Raw genomic sequence first — 21,296 nt, forward strand, 5'->3', positions numbered from 1 at the left:
GCTGCTTGTCCGTGTGATCAGCCATGGTGACCAACACAGAGTTGGCCAGTCGGAGACGATCTTATTTGTTCTTTTTGCCCCTCTACGTGCAGGGGCCCTCGTCCTGAACCTGGCGCTTGGCCTTGCCTTTGCCTCGGCCTCCGTTGAAGCACTGCAGGAGCGGTGCTCTCTGGATGCGTCGGGCAAAGGCCCATGCTCCTGGGCCATCCGGGCTGGGACTCTGGTCGTCCGGGTTTGTGACCGCGCCTAGGGTGCGTTTCACCACTCCTCGCGATGGTTCGACCGGGGTCTGTGTCGCCTGCCATCACTGTCGCTCAATGGACGCCATCATCATGCCGGGACTGATGCCGGTTGCTGATGACGCTGCGAGCATCCTGGTTCGGTCCAAGCCGCTCGCGTAGAGGCAGTAGGTGTGGAGTGGGCGCCAAGTCAAGCCGGGGCATAGATGTGGCCTCCTGTGCCATGCTCGGCGGCTGTAGTGGTGAGCGGGTGGAGCGATTCGTCTGGTGTGTCCCCACTCCCCTAGTGGGGAGAGAGGCCATGAGTCGGTGTCATGATATGGAGCTCTTCGCCTGTTGAATGGCAGCAGTTTATACCAGTGCCCCGAGGTTCCAGTGGATCACCTATTCTTGGGGGTCATTCAACTCGGGGAGGCCACGCAGAAGCTTTGCCGCAACGGCGACGTTCTGGTCAGCCCGAGTAAACTATGGGGGATCGTTCCCCCCATCCATGATGTTGCGCTAGACCTAGCGGGCGTGACCCCGGGCGCCGCTTGCCGATTTATGCGCACGAGGCGCAGTGCGGTGCGTCGAGCGCACCAGCGTAGGTGCGACTGGTTCGACCGCCGTTGTCATAGCTCCTCGCCGTGCTCCCGTGTGAGCGCGAGGGTCCCCGCACGAGGGTCTAGAGGGGTGTGAGTCTAAAAGGACTCCACTACCACTGGCGGTTGTCCTAGAGCGTCCGTCATAGCTAACGCCTAGGACGAACGGTGGCTAGGTGCCACGTCGTCGATGCTGGAGCCATCACTCTCAACATCGTCATCCATGAGGTCAAGGAAACAGGTGGGAGCATAGCTCACCATCCCCATGAATTCGGACGTGAGAGGGGGCGGTGCCGGCATCCTTCGGAGCCCTCGGGCGTACGCATCCATGGGGAACGCAAGGCCATAGGGGAACCAATCGCATGCTGGTCGTGATAAGGACAACAGGGTCCCTCTAGATAATCGATGGAAGATAGCAAATAGTGAGTAAATAACAGTATGTACATTACTCACAGCGGGGGTTTGAGTAGAGAGTTTGCTCAAAATGAAGCGCATGCGCCTTGTCGTTGAAGTCATCGTGCGTCACAGAGCCGATGGAGGGCGCCCCTCTGACTGGCGCCAGAATGAGTGCCTCCTTGTGGAGGTGTAGTACGCCGAGTCGGTCGGCGACGTAGTCCAGGCTTCTGATGAGAAAGGCATGGGACGGCTCGAAGACGGGTGGAACCCACATCCCAATAGGTGGGAGTGCGGGAAACTCCAGTGAGCCAAAGCGAGTCGTATCGCTTGAGCTCGTCATGGCGAAGGTGGCGGAAAAGTGGGTCATCCGATGACCAAAAAGTGTTGAACGTACAACGTCTTCCCCACGGACGTCGCCAACTATCAGTGCAGAAAGTGACCAACACGTAAATATTTGTAGTTTTGCTGTATGTTGTGATCGAATGTGGCCTAGCACTCAATGACACAGGGTTTATACTAGTTCAGGCAACATGTCCTACGTTCTGTTTGAGTCAGTCGGTGACTTTATTCCTGAGCCCAGGTGCTCGAAGTTTGCAGTGAGGTTACAAATGAGGAGGAGAAAGATATGGGGTACAAGAGGTCCGGTTGAACTCTGGTCTGAAGGACCGAGAGTGATGGAAGCCCCGCTACGTGCTCAGTATTCGAGCATGTGCTTGTGGTTTGAACCTGGTGGTTTTGTTGTTGTGTACTAGTGAACTGATCCATCTATCTATTGGAAGAGAGCGCATCACCTTTTATAGATGAAGGGGATGGCCTTACAAGTTAGAGGGAGAGAGTATGTATGCTGCTAAGTCTTGTTGCCCACGCCGACGGGTGCAAGATGATGGTAGGCGCCCAGAATACTGTTTAGTGTCAGATGCACGTGAAAGGTTGCGTCGTCTTCTTCAGGTATGGCAGACGTCGGTGCCTACCATACTGTTGATACCTAGAGGCATGCAAGGAGTTTTACCATGTTCGCCTGGTATAGTAAATACCGACGCCCACAACACTATTGATGCCTCAGAGGCACGTGGGGGAGCCTTACCGTATTTGTCTGGTATAGGAGTTGATGGCACCCACAACACTGTAGGGGAAAATGTCGGCGCCTACAACACTGTTTGGGTTCTGTCATGCTAGGGAGGTCACATGGTACTATCCCGTAGGTGTACAGGGTACGATCCTTGGTATTACGGTTGACTTGAGTGCCCTACCTTATTTTCTCCGTCTGTTTCCTAGTCCTTACCGAGCGAGTGTCCCCGGTCGATTGGTCCCAGTCGGCACTGATCGCGCCAGTTGGAGAAGAGCAGTGAGCAGGGGTTTGCTGCGTCCCCAGTCGGAGATGCGGGTCAGAGTCGGAAGTGGTGTTTGGCCAGGCCCTCCTGTCGAAGAGGCGGGCCAGAGTCAGAAGCGAGTGATGTTCCTTCTTCGCGAGGCCTTCCGGTCGGAGAGGCGGGCCAGAGTCGGAAGCGGACGTCGTTCCTCCTCGGTCAAGCCTTCCAGTCAGAGATTGGATTGTCCTTCTGGCCTATCGTTTTTAGGTGTTTTGGGCCGGCCCATGAGTTGCGCGTTGCTCGCAACGTTGTCTGCTGGGCCGAGTCTTTGTTGGGAAGCCAGTCCATGAGGGACCCCGGGTTTATGAACCCGACACATTTCGTAGATCAGAAATTACACGAAAGATTACACGACGTCGAACGCTAAATTACACCGAGATTTAAAGTTACATGGTTAAGAGCAACTTAATACAACCGAGGCTTAATCCAGAAGTCAAGATAGACGTGGACAATGGAGAAACAACAAGATAATGATTATCCAAAACATGTCGTATGACTAACAGATCCAGAAACAGGAGACTGAGAAGTCAAACTTCGTGAATCCTAAGATCGAACTAACCAACGGTAGACTTGAACTTCTTCAAAAACTAGATCCTTCTTATTCTCAGACTTGAACTTCTTCGAAAACTAGACTTGAACTTCTTCGAAAATGGCAAGCATCGTGTTGTTCAATGAAGGGTACACATAATGAGTTAGAGCAAGGCTAATAATTTAACCTGTTGCTGGCTAAATGCAGGTGCTATGTCACATGTACTTTTTTCATCTGTATTAATATCTCAAAAGTAAACAATATAGTCTATTCATATAACATGTTGGCTAGGAGATCAGTTGTATCAAATATACACGCGCGATCGATATTTTGCAGTTGGAGCCGAGCACGTGACTAGGAAGGAGAACGAAGCGGTGGCTCCTAGCTAGCATCTGGCTGCAAGACAAACTTTTTTGTCTCGTATTTTGCATTTCAGCAGGCGAGATATGGTAAGCACCCTTTGGCAACCTCTCCCCTAACGTGACATTTTTTTGTTGGCGTCGATATATTTGTTGCTTCAGTTCCACGAACAGCTCCATCGGTGGAGCTGCAGCTGTTTTAGGGCCTCTTTGGCAGCGCTCCTGCGTGCTCCGACTATGTCACTGTTCACGCACTGTAGCTGGAGCCGCATGAGCTAGAAAACCGAGCTCCGCCGGCTCCGTGAACAGTGAGACGATAAAGTAGGAGAGAGAAAAGCGACTTCAGCGAACAGTGTTGCTACAATATAGGAGAGAGAAAACGGCTCCATGAACAGTGCAGTGTCGGTGGAAGCCAGAGCCGCGGGAGCCAAAACAAACGAGCCCTTAGTAAACTATTTGATAAAACAGCTCCACATATAGAGCATCTTAAAGCACGCTCTTACAAAACCCTATGCAAGGCCCTCCGGAGCTAGGTGAAGCTAGATGAAGCCACTATTTTTAGCTCCACCCTCCACATATCCTTTGTGAGAGCATAATTTAAGAGGCTCCTTAGGTGAAGCTGTTTTATTTTACCCCATTTAGTACAAAACAACTCCAAACGGGACCAACCGCCCTTAAGGAACAAGTGGTGGGACCCACGCACCAGTGCTCCTATACTAATATTCGTATTGGAATGAACTTCAGGCCAAGGAGTCTAACAATATTTTACTGTTTCTACCATGCATATTCTATTCATTTGGTATTTATTTTCAATTTTGGTTCATTAGTTCAGATTGAGATATCAGCTTTGGCTTTTTTCCTCCCGTGGATGACCCGTTACGTCTAGGATTGCGAACTGATTTTGTCTCATTTTTATGAGTCTGCTTTAAATATAAGAGTGATAATTTCTTTGTAATAATATGGTCTAATTCCTCACTTATGAGCGAGAATGAAGCCGAATGTTTATTCCATTATCTAAAAAGCTTGTAGACAGAAGCAATTGGTTAACAACCACAAAAGTCGAAAAATCTTGTTTTGGCCAGGATTTATTAGCCTTGTGTTCATGAAAATGGAGACTTCTCAGATATTTTACTATGATCTTTGCTATTGTTCTATCGTTTTATCTTTACTGTACATGGGCTAATTTTTTGTTTATAGGTTGTGTTATTTTTTTTTATATCAGAGTTCTCGTGTCCCTTCGTCCTCTGGTGTGTGGTGTGTATAGACATAGTTGAGAGTCTCTTGTCCTATGAAAAATTAAAATATGTATGACACCGTTAATTTTGAATAAATCTTAAAGCCGTGATATGACATACCTCCCGTTGCGGCGCACTAAGTGGACCCTCTCCTCCACCAGATTGGCTTAGTCATCGTTCGGTTGAGCTGAAATAGGCTCTGTTTGGTTTGTATAGGTCCTCCTAAAATTTCTGTTACATCGAATGTTTAAACACATGTATGGAGTATTAAATATAGGCTAATTACGAAACTAATTACATAACTTGCGACTAATTTGCGAGACAAATCTTTTAAGCCTAATTAGTCCATGATTTAACAACATGGTGCTACAATAAACATATGCTAATGACAGATTAATTAAGCTTAAAAAATTATCTCGTAAATTAGCCTTCATCTATGTAATTGGTTTTGTAATTAATCTATATTTAATGCTCTTTATTAGTATCTAAACATTCGATGTAACATGAATTTTAGGAACGACTAAAGAACCGAACACCCCCATACTTGTGTGGATTCTCATCAGGAATGTTTGCCTAATTTATATAGCCTTTGATGAGCTGGAATAATTCCTGACCACATTCCCAGCTAATTGACACAGGGCCTTAAAGTGAACAAGTGACTAACGCGTGCCCCCTGCGTCTTAAACTCGGTCTACGTCTCCACACTACATTCGAGTTGTAGTAATTTGATGAGAAAGGAAAGCAATTAACTTATATAATACTTATACAATTCGTCACAATAACGACTTTACATGTGCCATGATACAGAATAAGAATGGGGCGAAGCAAATCCTCCAGGCACCAACAGACGCCCGCGTCGCTCGCCAAGGGCGACACGGGCGGACCAAGCCTGCGCCGCCGCACACCTCTCTCTCGCGGCCCTCATCCTCGCCGCCGCCCGAGCCCTCTGGCAGTTCGCCGTGAAGTCGCAATGACGGTGGCGGCGGGGCTCTTCGTCCCCTCCCCGTCCGTTTGGTGGGCGCGAGGCGACGGCGCCAGCAGCTTGCGAGCAACGGCGGCGGCTGCGACGACCCCATCCTCGACGGAGGTGGCAGATCCGACGCCGTGGAGGGTGGATCCGGCAGCTCCCATGCCGGATCTACGCTGGTGGGCCTCGTGGCCGTGCGGGGCGGCGTTGGCTGCCATGGTGGTGCTCGGCTGCGCCGCCCATCCATGGCGGTGCGACGGTTTGACGGTGGTGTCCGTGGCGGTGGGCGGTGTGGCTTGTGCGCGAGGCTGGTGCGGTGGCGCCCTGGCCCGTAGGTGGTGGTGGTGGTGGTGGTGCTCCTCCGTTGGTCCGGCGATGGCCGGCAGCGACAGCAGGTCAGAGGTGGCGGAGGGGGCGCGGCAGCTTGCTGCTGCGCTCGGAGGTGGAGTGGGCGCGGGATGGAGGCTGCTGCTCGCCGTCTTGGTCCTCGCCGGCGTCTACAGCGGGCGCAACAGCGGCGGCGGTGGCGGCTCCGGCTACCGGATCTGGCGCTCTGGCGGCTGGATCCGGCCTTCACTGGGCCGGATTTGGTGCTCCTGCGGTGGTAGTGACTACCGGCGCTGGTGTTCGGCTGGGCACCGGCGGCGGTTTTGTCAAGGAGGTGGATCGGCTGCTTGGTGGTTCGGCTGGGCGGCGTCTTCGGCGTCTGGGCGGCAATCCAACGGTGGCGGTGTGGTTCCTTCGGCGATGCCGTGGTGGCGTGGCCGGCCGTGGCGGTGGCAGGCCTGCGGTGCCGTGGTGGTGCTGCCGGCATTGCCGGGCCCGGTGGAGGCCACACTTCCCTGTTGGGGCTTGCCGACGCGTGTGCCCGTGCGGGCGCAGGGGGCAGCGGCGGGGTTCCCTCCCTCTCTGCTCGCCCTCTCCTTCTTCTCGATGGTGGCCATTTTGTGGCGGTGGTTGGGTTTCATGCCGGCGTTGGGGGGCGGCCCTTCTATGCCGTTCTTCCCCACATGATCCTGGCTGTCGGCGCGGAGCGGTCGCAGCGAGGACGGAGGCCTCGGCGTCTTCGGGGGTGCTGGTCTGGGGCCTTGCCCCAGATCCGGGATCTTCAGGGCATGGGACGGTGCCCAAGGTGGACGTACACGGCGGCGGAAGCCTGGTTCTTCGGCATGTGGTCCGGTCGGCGGGGGTGCTGGCGCAGCTTTGCGGCTGCTTGTGTGGCCGGCGCGTCGACCCCCTCGGAGTGGCCTCGGCCGGTGGTCTGGCGGCGACGTCTTTGGTGCCTGGCAGTGACCCGGCATCTTGACCGACGACCGTGCTGTGGTTTCTTTGGGCGAAGGCCTGGTGACGGCGACACCTGCGGGTGCCGTTCCCCCCGTTGAGGGCGTCGCGTCCACAGCGCTCTCCACGGGTGAAAACCCAGTCCGGCCTTGGACGAGCGACGGCGGCGCTTGGACGTCGTTACCTTCTTGAAGGCGTCGTTGTGGAATTTGTCTCGGCCGGGACGGCTCGTGGCGGGGCTAGTGCGTCGTTTTCGCTGTTGTGTTGCGTGGGTGGTGCCAGTGGTGGAGAGTTTGTTCTAGTAGAGTCGAGTTGAGTGGACGTCGACCAGCTGCAAGTGGCGGCGTGAGTTGAGATAGTTGGTTAGCTGGGGTCGATTCGACAAGTTGGTGCTGAATTGTTGTATCAAGTTGTGTAGGATGAGCGGGGCTCTTCTCAGTTGTATGGTTTTTTGCCCAGTTTCCATTTAAAGAACTGGACGGGGCACTTGCCTTCTTTTTCTTTTCTTCGTCTAATAGAAATCGCGGCAAACTTTTGCCGTCCTTTCGAAAAAAACAGAATAAGAATGGATCATACAACTGTAGATTTTTTTTTTGAACAACAAAATGCACTTGTATAGAAAAGAAAAGAAAAGGATGAATATACGAAGTTTACAAAATCCTCATATCATCTTCTTGTGCTTCTCTTTCTGTGTGTTGTTTGCCACGTTCATTTTTATCTGTGAAATCCCGGCATGTCCTCTGGTTTACAAGTTCGCGCGCTGCTGCTGTTGGATGACAGGCAGGTGTCCCTTCTGCTGCAGGCACACCACGGTCTCGTACAAGCTCTTCCTCAGCGGAGTGAACTCCAAGCCCAGATCCCTGAGCCTCTGGTTGGAGAACTTGAACGGCTTCGCCAATGGCTTGCCATCGTCCTCGCAACTGCATCACATCAAAGACGAGCGCGCGAGATTGTCAGAGCTCATCGCTCGGCGGCGGCGATGACGACAACAGAGGAAGACGAGGAGGAGGGGCGCTCTGTGCTTACTTGGCCGTGACGGGGTACTGCGGGAAGAGGTCCCTCAGCATGGCGACGAGCTGTGCGCGGTGCAGCACGGTGCCGATGCAGAGGTACCGTCCGTACGCGCTGGGGCGCTCGTAGGCGAGGACGTGCGCGCGCGCGACGTCGCGGACGTCGACGTAGGCGGCGACGGCGTTGGGGATGGAGCGCTTGGTGCCCATGAGGTAGCGCGCGACGTGGTTGGTGCTGAAGTTGAGCGTCTGCTGCAGCATGGGGCCCATGGTCATGCACGGCAGCACCACGGCCAGCTGCAGCCCCCGCGCCGCCGCCTCCTCCGTTGCTGTGATCTCCGCCATCATCTTGGCGCAGCAATACAGGTTCTCCGTTCGCTTGCAGAAGTCGTAGTCGCTCCAGCAGGTCTCGTCGAGGACGGTGTCGGTGCTCCGGTTGGGGTCCATGTGGACGGCGCCGTAGGAGGAGGTGAAGACGACGCGGCGCGCACCCTCGTCCGCCGCGACGTTGATGACGTTCCTGGTGCCCTCCACTGCCACCGGCACGAGCTCCTGCAGGCGGGGCGCACGCAAGCAGCGTCAGCAGCAGAGTACATAGCGCATTGCTGTTCAGTCTGAAAATGAAAGAGGTAGCAGCGACGACTGACCGGGTCGTTGGAGATCGGGGAGGCGACGTGGAAGACGCCGTCGCAGCCGGCGAAGGCGGCGTGGAGGGAGTCGCGGTCGAGGACGTCGGCGCGGCACAGGGTGAGGCGCTCCTTGGCGCCCTCCAGAGCCAGCAGGTGCGCGTTCTTGCTGTCCGCTGCATGTCAGCAAGTGCGCGCAAAGCAGAGGTGAGTAGGACAGCAAGTTCTCTGAGCTTGCAGAAGGGCATTGCAGTGCAGGAGATGGTGTGATGTGAGTCAGTCACTCACCAGGGTCCCTCGTAGTTCCCCTGACACGGTAGCCGCGCTGGAGCAGCTCCTTCACCACCCACGAGCCGATGAAGCCGCCGGCGCCGGTCACGCACACCAGCTCCTTCTCCTCACCGCAGTTGGACTTGGACGACATGGTGATCCTGCCCAACAAGTTCCGATGCTCAAGCTGCTAGTGGAATGTGTTTGGAATGGGCCAGTCTCAGTCTCAGACTCGACTCTCAGTGTGTGTTTGTGCCTCGATCTCTCTCACTCTCTGCTACCCGTCGACAGATGTTGCCTTGTGTGGTGACCCTGGCACGTATGGTATGGTGGCAGCCCGTATTTATACCGCGAGGCGGTGAGCCAAAGAGAAAGAGGTCGTGGTTGGGGGAGGCGCGACTGCAACCGACCTCGCGCGAAGCACCGGGACTCCTCCTCCTCTGTTCATTCAGCGGCGGGGGGCCAGCAGCAGGCGGCGAGGCGCGAGGCGGGTTTCGGTTTCGGAGAATTCAGGGGCGTGGGAGCCGCGTGGTGAGCGCGCGCAGATGCGGTTGCGGAGGGAGATTCCCTGCTCTGGACGCTGGAGTGTGGGGCCACCGGGGCGTGGACTGCTGAGAATCATCAATCACCAAGGCCAACTTTGGCACGTGTCTTGTTCCTACAGTGCAGTCAAAAACCTTGAGAATATTTTGCTTTTGTCTCCCTAGCCCTGCCGCCGTCGCCGTCGGAACGAAACGGTGGTGCAAGGTGCGAGCAGAGCATGTGTCCGGAAATGGCATGACTCGCCAGGGCTGACCAACAGACCAAGAGCGTGAACGGCAGGTACAGCAGAACGGCAAATAGTACTCCCTACCTCCCAAAGAACGAATTCTGAAATAGTGTCATGTTTTAGATACCAAGTTTAACCAATTATGGATAAAAATATAAATGTTTATAATATTAAATAAACATCATTAGATTAATTACGAAATGCATATTTATAATAAATTAATCCAAAGCTATAAATTTAAATATTATTTAATAGAAATTTGGTTAAATCTGAAGCAACACGTGTAACTAGTTGTATTTTTTTTAATAGAAACTACGGCTGACGGCTGACGGCTGACCTGACGACAGCGCGAGAGAAGCAAGCAAGCAACTCGTGCTTCTCTTCTCCTCGGTGGACCTCTCGCGGGCCGACATGGATGCGGGCCCCGGCCCCGCCCACCGATGGGCTCCGCAACCGGCCCGCGCCCGATTCCATTCTTGTGGGCGCTCAGGTCGGCGTCGGGACTCGGGACCTGGGAAGGCGGGGTAAAGCTACGTGCGACGTGCCGACACTCGCTTCCCGGCCCAGTTTCTCCACGGGCCCGCTGAGAAGCAACTGACAGGCCTGGCCCTCGCTGGGCTACATGCTACGGGCTCGGCACTGCGCCACGGCCGCTTTCCCTTCCCTACCAATGAAATAGACCCGTAAACGCCCAATATCATATCACGCAGTCAGTTATCCACCCTAGACGTGCGCCCGCGCATGCTCTCTCTCTATATCCAAGAAAAACCTCTTAACACATCGGGCTAGCACGTCTCTCTCTCTGTTTTTTTTTTTAACCTGGGCTAGCACATCTCGAGACCGATAAAGTCATTAGGACGTATTTGGTTGCAAGCCTTCCAAATAAGGAACCAGCCAGGCAACCATATGGTCCTAATAAGCATTTAAAATCCGACGTCTGGGATGCTCTGCCTGCTGAACAACGTTTGCATGAGGACGATGCAAAACAGTCCTGCATGAGCCTTTTGTGTTAGAATTTATTTATGGGCTAGTCCCCAACCAATATACAGAATTTCTAATAATAAATCTCAAAGGCCCATTGTGTACATATGCTCCCTAATAAGCTTTAATGTTTAAAACCACAAGTGCAAGTGAAAGGTGCGACATAAATAAGTGCCACATTGTTAGTTCATGTAGAGAAAGGAGATTCTTCTTCTCCCTATTCATATTTACCAAGCCACGAACCCTACTTGGTAAAGGTACATCTATATAAGGAGCCCCTAGACTAGATTTGTGTAACGCCCCAGCCCGAAAAGACGGCTAAGATCCATTCTACCAGTTGAATGGACCACACTTGCTAATTAACTCTCTTGCACTTTCGTCCTCTCTTCGCGCAAAAGTTCCTGAAAGGATCAAGATGCCCAAGAGGGGGGTGAATTGGGCTAATTCTAAATTTCTATGCAATAATAAAATCCTATGGTTAGCCCAATTAACCCCTTGTGCCTAGAAAGTGTTACTAATTGTTCTACCGCACAAAAGATTTGCAAACTAAGTTCCAATCCTACTCTAGCATGGCAATTCTATGAATGTAAAGACAAGAATTGAATTGCTCAAAGTAAATAGAGAAGGAGGAACGCGGCGATGTTTTACCGAGGTATCGGAGAGTCGCCACTCCCCACTAGTCCTCGTCGGAGCACCCGTGCAAGGGTGTTGCTCCCCCTTTATCTGCGCAAGGATCAAGTGCTCTCTACGGGTTGATTCTTCAACACTCCATCGCGGTGAATCACCCACAACCGCTCACAATGTGAGTTGGGTTATCCACAAGCTCTCCGAGTGATCACCAAGCTCCCAATCACCACCAAGCCATCTAGGTGATGGCGATCATCAAGAGTAACAAGTACGAACTCTCACTTGACCACAACAAGTCTAGGGTAAAAGATGGATGCACACTTTGCTACTCTTGATCTTGCTAATGAGGGCTCTCTTTGGGATTCTCAAATCTCAATCACCTCACTAGGATCTTGCTCTTCTTGGCACTCTCTAAGGTGTTTCTCAGCTGTTGGAATGAGCAAAAGTAACCCCACACACGAGTGGAGCTTCTATTTATAACATGGGCTGAAAAACAAACCGTTATGTGCCTCTACGGGGTGACCGGACGCTCCGGTCATGTTGACCGGACGCTCCGGTCAGTTCTCCCTGAGTTCTAGTGTTTACAGTGTGACCGGACGCGTCTGGTCACAATTTTCCCTCTCTGGAACCTTACTGTAAACGACCGAACGCTGGCTCTCAGCGTCCGGTCACTTGACCTTCCAGCGTCCAGTCGCACCGAACGTAATCTCCTCGGTCAAATGAACTGACCGGACTCTGCGCCAGCGTCCGATCGCACCGAAGCCAGCGTCCGGTCAGTATTTGACCCTCCATTCACTTCCAACTCTCGGTCATATGTGAATGAAGTTTGCTCCATAGGATCTTAGGCATATTTAGGAGCTATTTAGTGCTAGTTTTAACAAGTGTGTACCACACCTAACTCACTAGACTCACCTAGGTCAAGCTACCCGTCCATACCCCCTTAATAGTATGGCCAAAGGAAAAACAAAGTCCTAAACTACTCTTAGTGTCACTCCAACTCCAATCGACACTTAGAACTAGTCCATCCTTTGAAAACCAAAACGATTTCCATCATAGGGGCATGACCATCATTATAGCCCAATCGATCTCCATTACCATGACCTAACTCAATTGCCTCTTCAAAACACATGTTAGTCACAGTAATCATGTATTGTCATTAATCACCGAAACCCAACTAGGGGCCTAGATGCTTTCAATCTCCTCCTTTTTGGTGATTGATGACAATACCACCTCAAGTATGTAAAAGAGTTAAGGTTTTTAACATGCTTGGATCATATAAGCTTTTGTCAATAAGAACAAAAGGGTTAGGCAAGCTTATATGAACCAAGCCAACATGATGTACTCAAAAGATATAAAATAAGCATGAGTACAAGTAATAAAGCTCATTTGCATCGGAGTAAAACGCGAAAGCAAAGGCAAATGAGCATAACACAAGTGATATGACATATAAATAATCCAAAGTAGAGAGCACACATGTCATATATCACGATCACGTAGATATCACTATCATGTAGATATAGTTTTAATGCATATGAGTAAACACACGACGAATGCATAATAGTGTATCACACATAAAACTCTAAATGTAATAGATAAGCAAATATAATAACTAAGCTCCCCCTAGATACATCGCTCCCCCTAAGTCTACATACTCGATCCCTCTCCCCCTTTGGCGTCAAACACCAAAACCTAAGGGTCGGTCGGTGGGGCTGCAGCGGATGAGCTGAGCGCTGAGGTACGAGGAGCGAGCTGGAACTGGGTGCCATCATCATCTGATCCGAAGCTCTAAGTTATCTGACCCTCTGAAGCAGGAAGCGATGTTGAAGCAGTCTAGGTTGGATCAGGGACTGGAGCTGCTGTAGGCTGTGCTGGTGCGACTGAAGCTGCTGGCTCTGATGATGCCACTAAGGAAGGGAGCGTCTCTGTCATGCTTGTCACTGGAGCAATGGTGGTAGGTACAGGGACATGTAGGTCTGGCGGTGTAGGATGCCCTGTCAACTCACTAAAGGAAGCACCAAGGCTCCTGGACACTGAGGTCTCTGGCACTAGCAGCGAGGACGTCTCAGTCGGTGTGAAGCCCGTACGAAACGGTGTGAACTGCGGGGCTGGCACTGACGTAGCAAACCACTGGGACACCTGCTCTGTAGGAGAAGCAAACTATGCTGGTGGCTGTCCATGACTCTGAAGCCCACTAGGCTGTAACGCTAGAGTCATGGAAGTGGTGGTAGGCTGACCAAGCAAGGGCGAAGACTGTGGCGGTGGAGCCCCAATAGCTGTCACTACATGCTGCATAAATCCAAGAAGCTACTGCTGCATGAGGATCTGCTGCTGATGCATGGCCAATTGCTGCTGCTGTAGAGCCTATGTCTGCTGCTGAATGGCAAGCTGCTACTGCTAGAACTCATCCTGCCGAGTCTGGAACTGTGCAAATGTAGCAGCTATCTCCTGAGCATGGCGTGCCTGGTCCTGCCTCATCCGCTCAAGTATAGCAAGGAGAGCGGGGTCAGTCTATAGGGTAGGTGGCGCTGAACTAGAGCTGTTGGCCTCATGGTCATGTCGCTGGGGAGGCATTCGAGGGACGGGTTGGTAGTCATCATCAGAACTGTCACTGGGGTCGCACACGACACTCCCTCCTGCTGAGCAAGCTCCTCCTCCTCAGTAGCTGCTATGCCCCTGATAATATCATCCTACTGGGCTGTAGTCTCTGGCACCTCAGGACATCGACGCAGCTGACTGGGTGCTGTAGGTGTACTGTGCCTGATCATCTGTGTCATGTTATAAGCAAGGAACTCTGTGGTGGCACCACTGTACTCAGCAAGCATCTCTGGCGGCCTGACTGTGACTGCTCTATGGATAAGGAATGTGATCCAATGAGCATAGGGTAGCTGCCTGTGACCTCTGAAACCCTCAGCTATCGTATCCTCCATCTCTGATAGAATAAGATCCCAAATATCAAAAACTGTCTGCTGCATCAGAGAGTTGATAAGCCACAACTGTATGCGAGTCAAGCCCTCGCGATACCCTATCCTCGATAGCAATGTCCTCCTCATAATAGCCTTAAGCACACGAGCAGTTGGGTTAAGATCACTAGGGTTCCTCCTCGACCCTTCGCCAAAAGGCTCTGTGAAACAGTGATGAACCAAGTCCATAGGGGGCACCATACCACCATGTGGGCGTCTGGGAGGAGTTGTCTGTCCATAGCAAACCTCATGTAATCTGATAGGCTGCTCCTGAAGCCTGAGTATCTCCCTAACCCTAGTGCTCGTCAACCGATAATCCCTGCCTCTGAAAGCAAAATGAATATATCTATGATGTGGGTCAATCCAGAGAGTAGCATAGAACTGATGAACCCAAGATGGAACATATAATCTGGTCCATCCAATCAAATCTGTCAGCCCCAGCAGATATGCAAGGTAGGGGCGAATGTGGTCTCTGGCTGCTGCAACTATCGACTCAATGCTGCAGACTCTCTAAGATCTAAAAACTGCCCTACTGTTGAGATAGACATTGTAGAAATCTTCCGGCAGAGGTGTGTAGAAACCCTCTGATGCTCTGTCATCCCTCCTCGGCGGGAACCACACCTCAAAGTCCACAAACCTCAGCTGCTGCACCTGCTTGGCCGTGGCGGCCCTCAAGTTAAGATGGGTCACTGGAGGAGGACCCTATGGTCTAGGCGGTGGACGAGAACCCCTCCTCTGTGTGTCTGCCCTCAATGTGATAGGAGCACAGGTACGACCAGAGCGATGAAGCTGTGGCTGTGGTGCCTGCTGTCTCCTTGGCCTGCTGACCCTCCTGAGTCTACTCACCCTCCTGCACTTACTCTGTCGGCTCTGTCGGCTGGGGCTGCTGCTGAGGCTCCTCAATAGCCAGACGTTGTCCCCCCATCATGAGAGTCTTAGGTGGACCACCATGAAGACGCTCAATATGCTCAAGTCTAGCCTGCGCTTTTGGTGAAAGCTGATAAGCAATAACAACTCCACTATGAGCACCTCCTCTCTCGGCACACTCTACTGCCTCTGCAACTGCTGCTGCTCTAGCTATCTCTGCATTTGGGTACTTGCGCTTTTTTGTTGCAGTCTTCTTTGTCGCCTTGCCTTTAGGATCTGCGGGCTGACGAGGCGGGGGCCTCCGATCCTCATCACTGGGACCACCTCCAACATTTTTCACGCGAGCCATCTGATAATCTAAAGAAAAATGGCCGCTGATAAAGATCAACTATCAATCTGTCGCTTCCGAGGTTTGGCCTCGATCCGTACTCGCGAGCTTGGCTCTGAGTTAACTGACAACTGCCACTGACACCTCAGCGGCACCAACTCGCTGCATGATGGAATAGATAGGATATACAAATAAATACAATATATCTAATAGATGCGAAACCCTAGGAAGCAAGCAATTTAGATACGGAATTGAAACGACTGGCTTGCTACCTGAAGCCTATGATCCGAAGAACAGAGAAGCAACACGCGGGGAACCACCGAATCGGCTAGGGTTAGTGTCGACGAAATAAGGTCGGCAGTCCACCGAGGGGGGTGCCCGTGGTGGTAGATTATCGGTAGGATGCGTGTGATCTAGAACCGGATGGTGACAGAAGGCGCAGAGACAGCGATTTAGACAGGTTCGGGCCGTCTGGTCGACGTAATACCCTACATCCTGTGTCTTTGGTGTATTGTATTGAGATGTATATTGTATGATCTGTCCCTGAGGGGGACCCCTGCCTCTCCTTATATACTCTGGAGGAGGAGGGTTACAAGTAAAGTATCCTATTTGGTACTATTACAATATCTAGTACAACTTGTAATCTTGATGTGCACGCCTTGATCTTATGGGCCGGGCCACCTTAGATGGTGCGGCCCAGGTACCATCTTGTGGTACCTGGGGGTATATCCCCCACAGCTAGTCCCCGAGCACCATGTATTCTGATGCGACACGCCGTTTCAACCTTCTCCGAACAGTAAGGCTTGAGTTCTTAACATCTTTGACCACCGTTGTCGCTGGAGAAGTAGGTTGTCCGAAGAATGTATGGTGCTCTTAAGAAGAAAGAAAAAGATTTCCGTCCCAGGAAGTGTGCCCACTTGTATTTCTGAAAAGAAATGTAAGTGCGTCTTGAAGCGTAGCATCCTTGATCATCAGAGGCATAGGGGTCGAAAAACAAACACATTCACCGCAAGGTGAAGTGTGCCCACTTAGTCCCCGAGCCTGGTAGTAGGTGACGTAGGCACGTGGTGCCAGGGTCTAAAAAGAATTCCCAGTTAAGTTGAGAATCCAATCGTCGTACAGGCGATACGAGATGCACCGGCAGGTGCATCGTACCGATGTAGTCCCCGAGCTTGCTGGAAGGCGAGGTATGAGCCTTGTAGCAAGGTCCAAGAAAAAATATCCCAACTGTATGCGAGTTGCCAGTCACATGTAGTCGAGACGCAAAGTCCCCGAGCCATGGTCGGAGAGTGATCGAGGCAGTCCCCGAGCACAGGTCGAGGAGCGAGCGACGAAGTCCCCGAGCCATGGTCGGAGAGCGATCGAGGCAGTCCCCGAGCACAGGTCGAGGAGCGACCGACGAAGTCCCCGAGACATGGTCAGAGCTCAGCGGAGCTGCTCGAGATGTGATCGACGTGGTCGGAGCTCGGAGTGGTCTAGCGAGAAGTCCCAGAGCACGGAGTGGTCTGGCGAGTCCTCGAGCACGAGCGTGGTCTGGCCAGAGTCCCTGAGCACGAGCGTGGTCTGGCCAGAGTCCTCGAGCACCGTAGTGGTCTTGGCGAACCCTGAAGCATGAGCTCGCTGATCGAACTGTGTTCCTGAAAAATAAACACGGAGAGCGGTAGTACATGATGGTGTACGAAATATATTGACCTCTCTATAGGAGGTGAAGTAAACACTTGGTGTTCGGTTGGCGATGAATTATACTTGGTGTAATATTCGAAAAATAACATTAGCTGTTTTTAGCCCTTTTGTTATGTAGAGGTGTAGCGCGATGTATTAACCTGTCCTGAAGAATGCGCCAGCCCTGGGCTGACCAACATCTCGTAGCGCAAGGTACGGAACGCTGCCCCGCGTAGAGTGCCAGTGTTACCAGGGAGCGACTGCCGACTACCCGTAGCGCAGAGGGCGGACTCTCATGCACGCGTGGGGTGGAGCCGGAGACAGTGCCGGCTCTGGGATTCTCAAGCAGGAAGGAAAACGTATCGGCGAACCGTTGTAAAAACTTATACATGTTTTGGATTGTATGTATGGAGAAAATTCGACGCGGAGCGCACCCTTAGGGTGGTCGGCGGAGGTGTACGATGATCGAAGAAATTTTCAATTAAAAATAATACTTAGCTTTATTGACGACCGGTGGGAGTAGTCGGCGTGTTGCGATGTTCGAGAGATGGCTTGACGTGTCGTTGGCGATGAAGTTGTCCGGTCCTCGAGCTTTTCGACCTGTCTTCATGACTGTGGTCGCGATTGTCATAGCGCCGTTCTTCGCGGCGATCATCATTGCGACGTAGTCTTGTGGTCGAGGTGGTCGAGGTGGTCGGAGCTCGGCGGAGCCGCTCGAGACGTGGTTGACGTGGTCCGTAGTCGATGTGATCGGAGCTCAGCGAAGCCGCTCGGGACGTGGTCGACGTGGTCGCGGTCGACGTGGTCGGAGCTCGGTGGAGCTGCTCAGGACGTGGTCGACGTGGTTGCGGTCGACGTGGTCGGAGCACGGCGTGTTCAGCGACTCGGCGGGGCTTGACGTGGTCATCCTGGTCCGTCGCGTGGGGAGACATACGTAGATAGCTACGTGCATGTTAGATGCATCCGTGCATGTGTACATGCATACAAGCCTCAATACTTAATTAGCTTGCATGTCTTCTCGTATGTACATGAGGCATGTATAGATTGATTGGCTTAGCTTGCATGCCGTCGTATGCGTGTATGCGGCTCACGCACATACATGCAGGCCTAATTAACTTGCGTACGTAGCCATGTTGATCACGTAGTCCTTGTTTGCTGATCGGCTCTTATCCGACTAGAGTCCGTCTCTCTCTACCACGCAATCCCGTGCACCCGTGGCAATCCTGAGCCAGGCTACCATGTCGACAATGGCGTTGTATGCCTCGGACACGACCTTCTTGCCATGGGGCTGCACGCGCTCATGACCGGCCAGGTGACCCGACGGAGGCGTAGTGTTGAGCGAGAGCGAGAGCATCGTGGCCGTGGGCTCCTGATCGAGCGCGACGTTGCTTGCTTGTCTGACGTACATAGAAGCTATAATTAGCTTGCATGGTGGTGTAGATCATGACGTGATGTCGTAACGCTGCTTTCAAGTCTCGTCGTTGATGCATGCCGTGGCTGAAGCTTTGACTTCGTATTCGCCAACACGAGATGCATGCGGGATAGATTCCGATCTCGTCACGAGTTTTAAGATCAGATCTGATAAAATTTGCTGCAGCTGATGTCGCCTGGCTTCTGCCGACTTGCTTCCTGGTGTTGGTCCCGGCAAAAATCCAAGCGAGTCGGAGCTGGATGCTTGAGAGGTGAAGTTCCGTCGCAGGTAGCCGGACGGTTGTTGTCGCTGTGATAATCTGCTTGAGACGTGAAGTCCCGTCGCAGGTAGCCGCAAGGCTGTTGTTGCCGTAACGTCGAGCCTGTAAGGCTGCTGAAGAACGCCGCCTCGGGAAAGGTTGCCACGGACGGCGTCGATGTTGAGATCCCATCTGGTTTGCCATGGATCAAGCGCGCACAACCCCTAGAGGGGGCCCCTACCTGGCGCGCCACTGTCGACGAAATAAGGTCGGCAGTCCACCGAGGGGGGTGCCCGTGGTGGTAGATTATCGGTAGGATGCGTGTGATCTGGAACCGGATGGTGACAGAAGGCGCAGAGACAGCGATTTAGATAGGTTCGGGCCGTCTGGTCGACGTAATACCCTACGTCCTGTGTCTTTGGTGTATTGTATTGAGATGTATATTGTATGATCTGTCCCTGAGGGGGACCCCTGCCTCTCCTTATATACTCTGGAGGAGGAGGGTTACAAGTAAAGTATCCTATTTGGTACTATTACAATATCTAGTACAACTTGTAATCTTGATGTGCACGCCTTGATCTTATGGGCCGGGCCACCTCGGATGGTGCGGCCCAGGTACCATCTTGTGGTACCTGGGGGTATATCCCCCACAGTTAGGGTCCTGGCTCGACGAACTTTGGCGACCCAACAATGGAATGCATGGCTATGGATTGGGCACGGCATGAGCTAGGGCACTGTGGCGGTGCTGGTGATGCTGTTGGCAGACGGACGAGCTGTTGCGGCGCTAGAGCAGAACCTTGCCAGCACAGGTTGTGGACGGTGCTACTGCTAGGGCATGATGGCGCTGGTGGCACAGCAAGGAGGCGCGCGGGTGATGCGGTGGCGCGGGCACTGCAGGGGCACGGCGGCGCTAGCACGGGAGCAAAGCGGCTCAGCTGTCGGCGCATGGACGTGGGGAGGCGCGGTGGAGCTGATGAGGACATGACATCCATGCATATGACCATGTTTGGCACATGGTATGGAGAGGTAGGAGTCCAGCAAGGGTGTCCAAGTTAAGAAGTAGGTCCGAGGCTAATTCGGTTCGAGTCCCCGAGGTGGAGGCCCAAAGCAACTCAAGTTCGAGTCTGTCTCGGGTTCCAGGACCAGTCTGCCATAAATTGGTCACCCAGGACGCATCCGAACTCCGTTTTCGATGATCCACATATGGATGGAAAGCTAATTGGATAAGGAAGCCAACCCAATTGGTTTCACATCAAAAAACCTTCGGAATCAACGGGAATCATCGAAACAATTCAGCGTCCAGAATCTGCCAGGGTGCTGCGACACCGTCTTTTGGTCCGTTGGACCGTGTATCGTGTTTGGGCCCATTAGGGGCGCGTCCAGGGGGGGTGATGCCCAACACTCTATAAATAGCAGCCGTCGCTCTCCTTAGGGTTTGGGTTTTGTTTAGTTCTTGATTTTCTCGTGAAACAGACATCGTTTTGCTGCAACTGTGCCGCCAATGCTGCTTGCTGTGAACCAGGGCCCCAGTTATTGATCTTGTTCGCCTGTGACGATTAGTCCTTTCGAATAAAGACTTGAACTCCTTCTCGTTATCTTAAGCCTCATATTTATTTGCAATTTTAGATTGCGTTCATCCCGTTCTTGCTTGTGTTCTCGATTCGCTTGCAGGACAGCCTTCTCAGCGAGGTCAATCGCGTTCGCGTGGTTGATAACCAACAGAGCAGTGGTGTAACGGTTGTGGGGGTCCAAATCAATCTTGGTTCGAAGCCTAGATCATGAACGTTGAGTCTCCACCAATCGATGCTATCATACCTTTCGGAAGATCAGGCCTAGTCTACATCAGGAGCAGTGCGGGCTCGCGGCGGCGCTGGAGCAAGGCTGGCACGTGGGTCGTGCGGTGGCGCTTGCGGTGGCTAGGGCATGGGATGGCAGCGAGGAGGCACAGGAGCGGCGATGTTGGCGGATAGATTAGGTCAAACCCTGGCGCAGAGAATAAATAAGGTGGCCCCCATGGGTTAGATAAGGAAACGGAGAAAGAAACCTAAAGCCGCACGATTTCTACTGACCGAACGCTCTGGTGGTAGCGATCGGACGCTACCACCCAGCGTCCGATCGATTCTAGAGAGGTCTAAATCCTCTAGAATCGTGACCGGACGCGTCTGGTGGACACCAACCGGACGCAGCCAGAGTCCGGTCACCTAGCCTTGATGCCTTCATGATCGACCGAACGCTAAAGCTCCTTCTGATCGGACGCTGGGAAAACACTGTTTCAGCATCCGATCACTCCTTCATAGCAAGTTCACCTCCTGTGAACTGATCAGATGCTGGACACCAGAGTCTGGTGCAGCGTCCGGTCACTCCTTTTCCAGCAATTCTTCAAAGTTCGTCGTGCTGCCTGTTCCCAATCAAGTCCCAACTCAAATAAGATCCAAATAAACACCAATTGTGACTGATGTGAGTGACCTCTCTCAAACCCTCAAAATTTTCAAAATATTTTGCCTTAGGCTATAGTTCTTTTTAAAAAAATAGGCAATAAAGGGCGATTTAAGATAAACGACAATACAAC

At 52.5% G+C, this 21,296-nt stretch overlaps 1 protein-coding gene across 1 annotated transcript; it reads right to left on the reverse strand.

Moving 5' to 3' along the window:
- Nucleotides 1-7,517: 7,517 nt before the first annotated feature.
- On the reverse strand, nucleotides 7,518-9,155 carry LOC136478327 (cinnamoyl-CoA reductase 1-like). Its single transcript, XM_066476733.1, has 4 exons — nucleotides 8,882-9,155; nucleotides 8,615-8,769; nucleotides 7,984-8,519; nucleotides 7,518-7,877 (listed from the first exon to the last, which is right to left on the reverse strand). Exons 1-4 carry the CDS (start codon nucleotides 9,015-9,017, stop codon nucleotides 7,703-7,705), a joined length of 1,002 nt encoding a protein of 333 aa, XP_066332830.1. The 5' UTR covers nucleotides 9,018-9,155; the 3' UTR covers nucleotides 7,518-7,702.
- Between the last annotated feature and the right edge of the window lie 12,141 nt (nucleotides 9,156-21,296).

The sequence above is a fragment of the Miscanthus floridulus genome, chromosome 8, assembly GCF_019320115.1.
Source record: "Miscanthus floridulus cultivar M001 chromosome 8, ASM1932011v1, whole genome shotgun sequence".
NCBI lineage: Eukaryota > Viridiplantae > Streptophyta > Magnoliopsida > Poales > Poaceae > Miscanthus > Miscanthus floridulus.

Coding starts and splice junctions, on each gene's coding strand:
- LOC136478327 (XM_066476733.1), bottom strand. CDS start 9,017: ATGTCGTCCAAGTCCAACTGCGGTGAGGAGAAGGAGCTGGTGTGCGTG. Junction 8,520..8,614: donor CCCCGATCTCCAACGACCCG/GTCAGTCGTCGC, acceptor CCCCGCCTGCAG/GAGCTCGTGCCGGTGGCAGT. Junction 7,878..7,983: donor CAGTACCCCGTCACGGCCAA/GTAAGCACAGAG, acceptor GATGTGATGCAG/TTGCGAGGACGATGGCAAGC.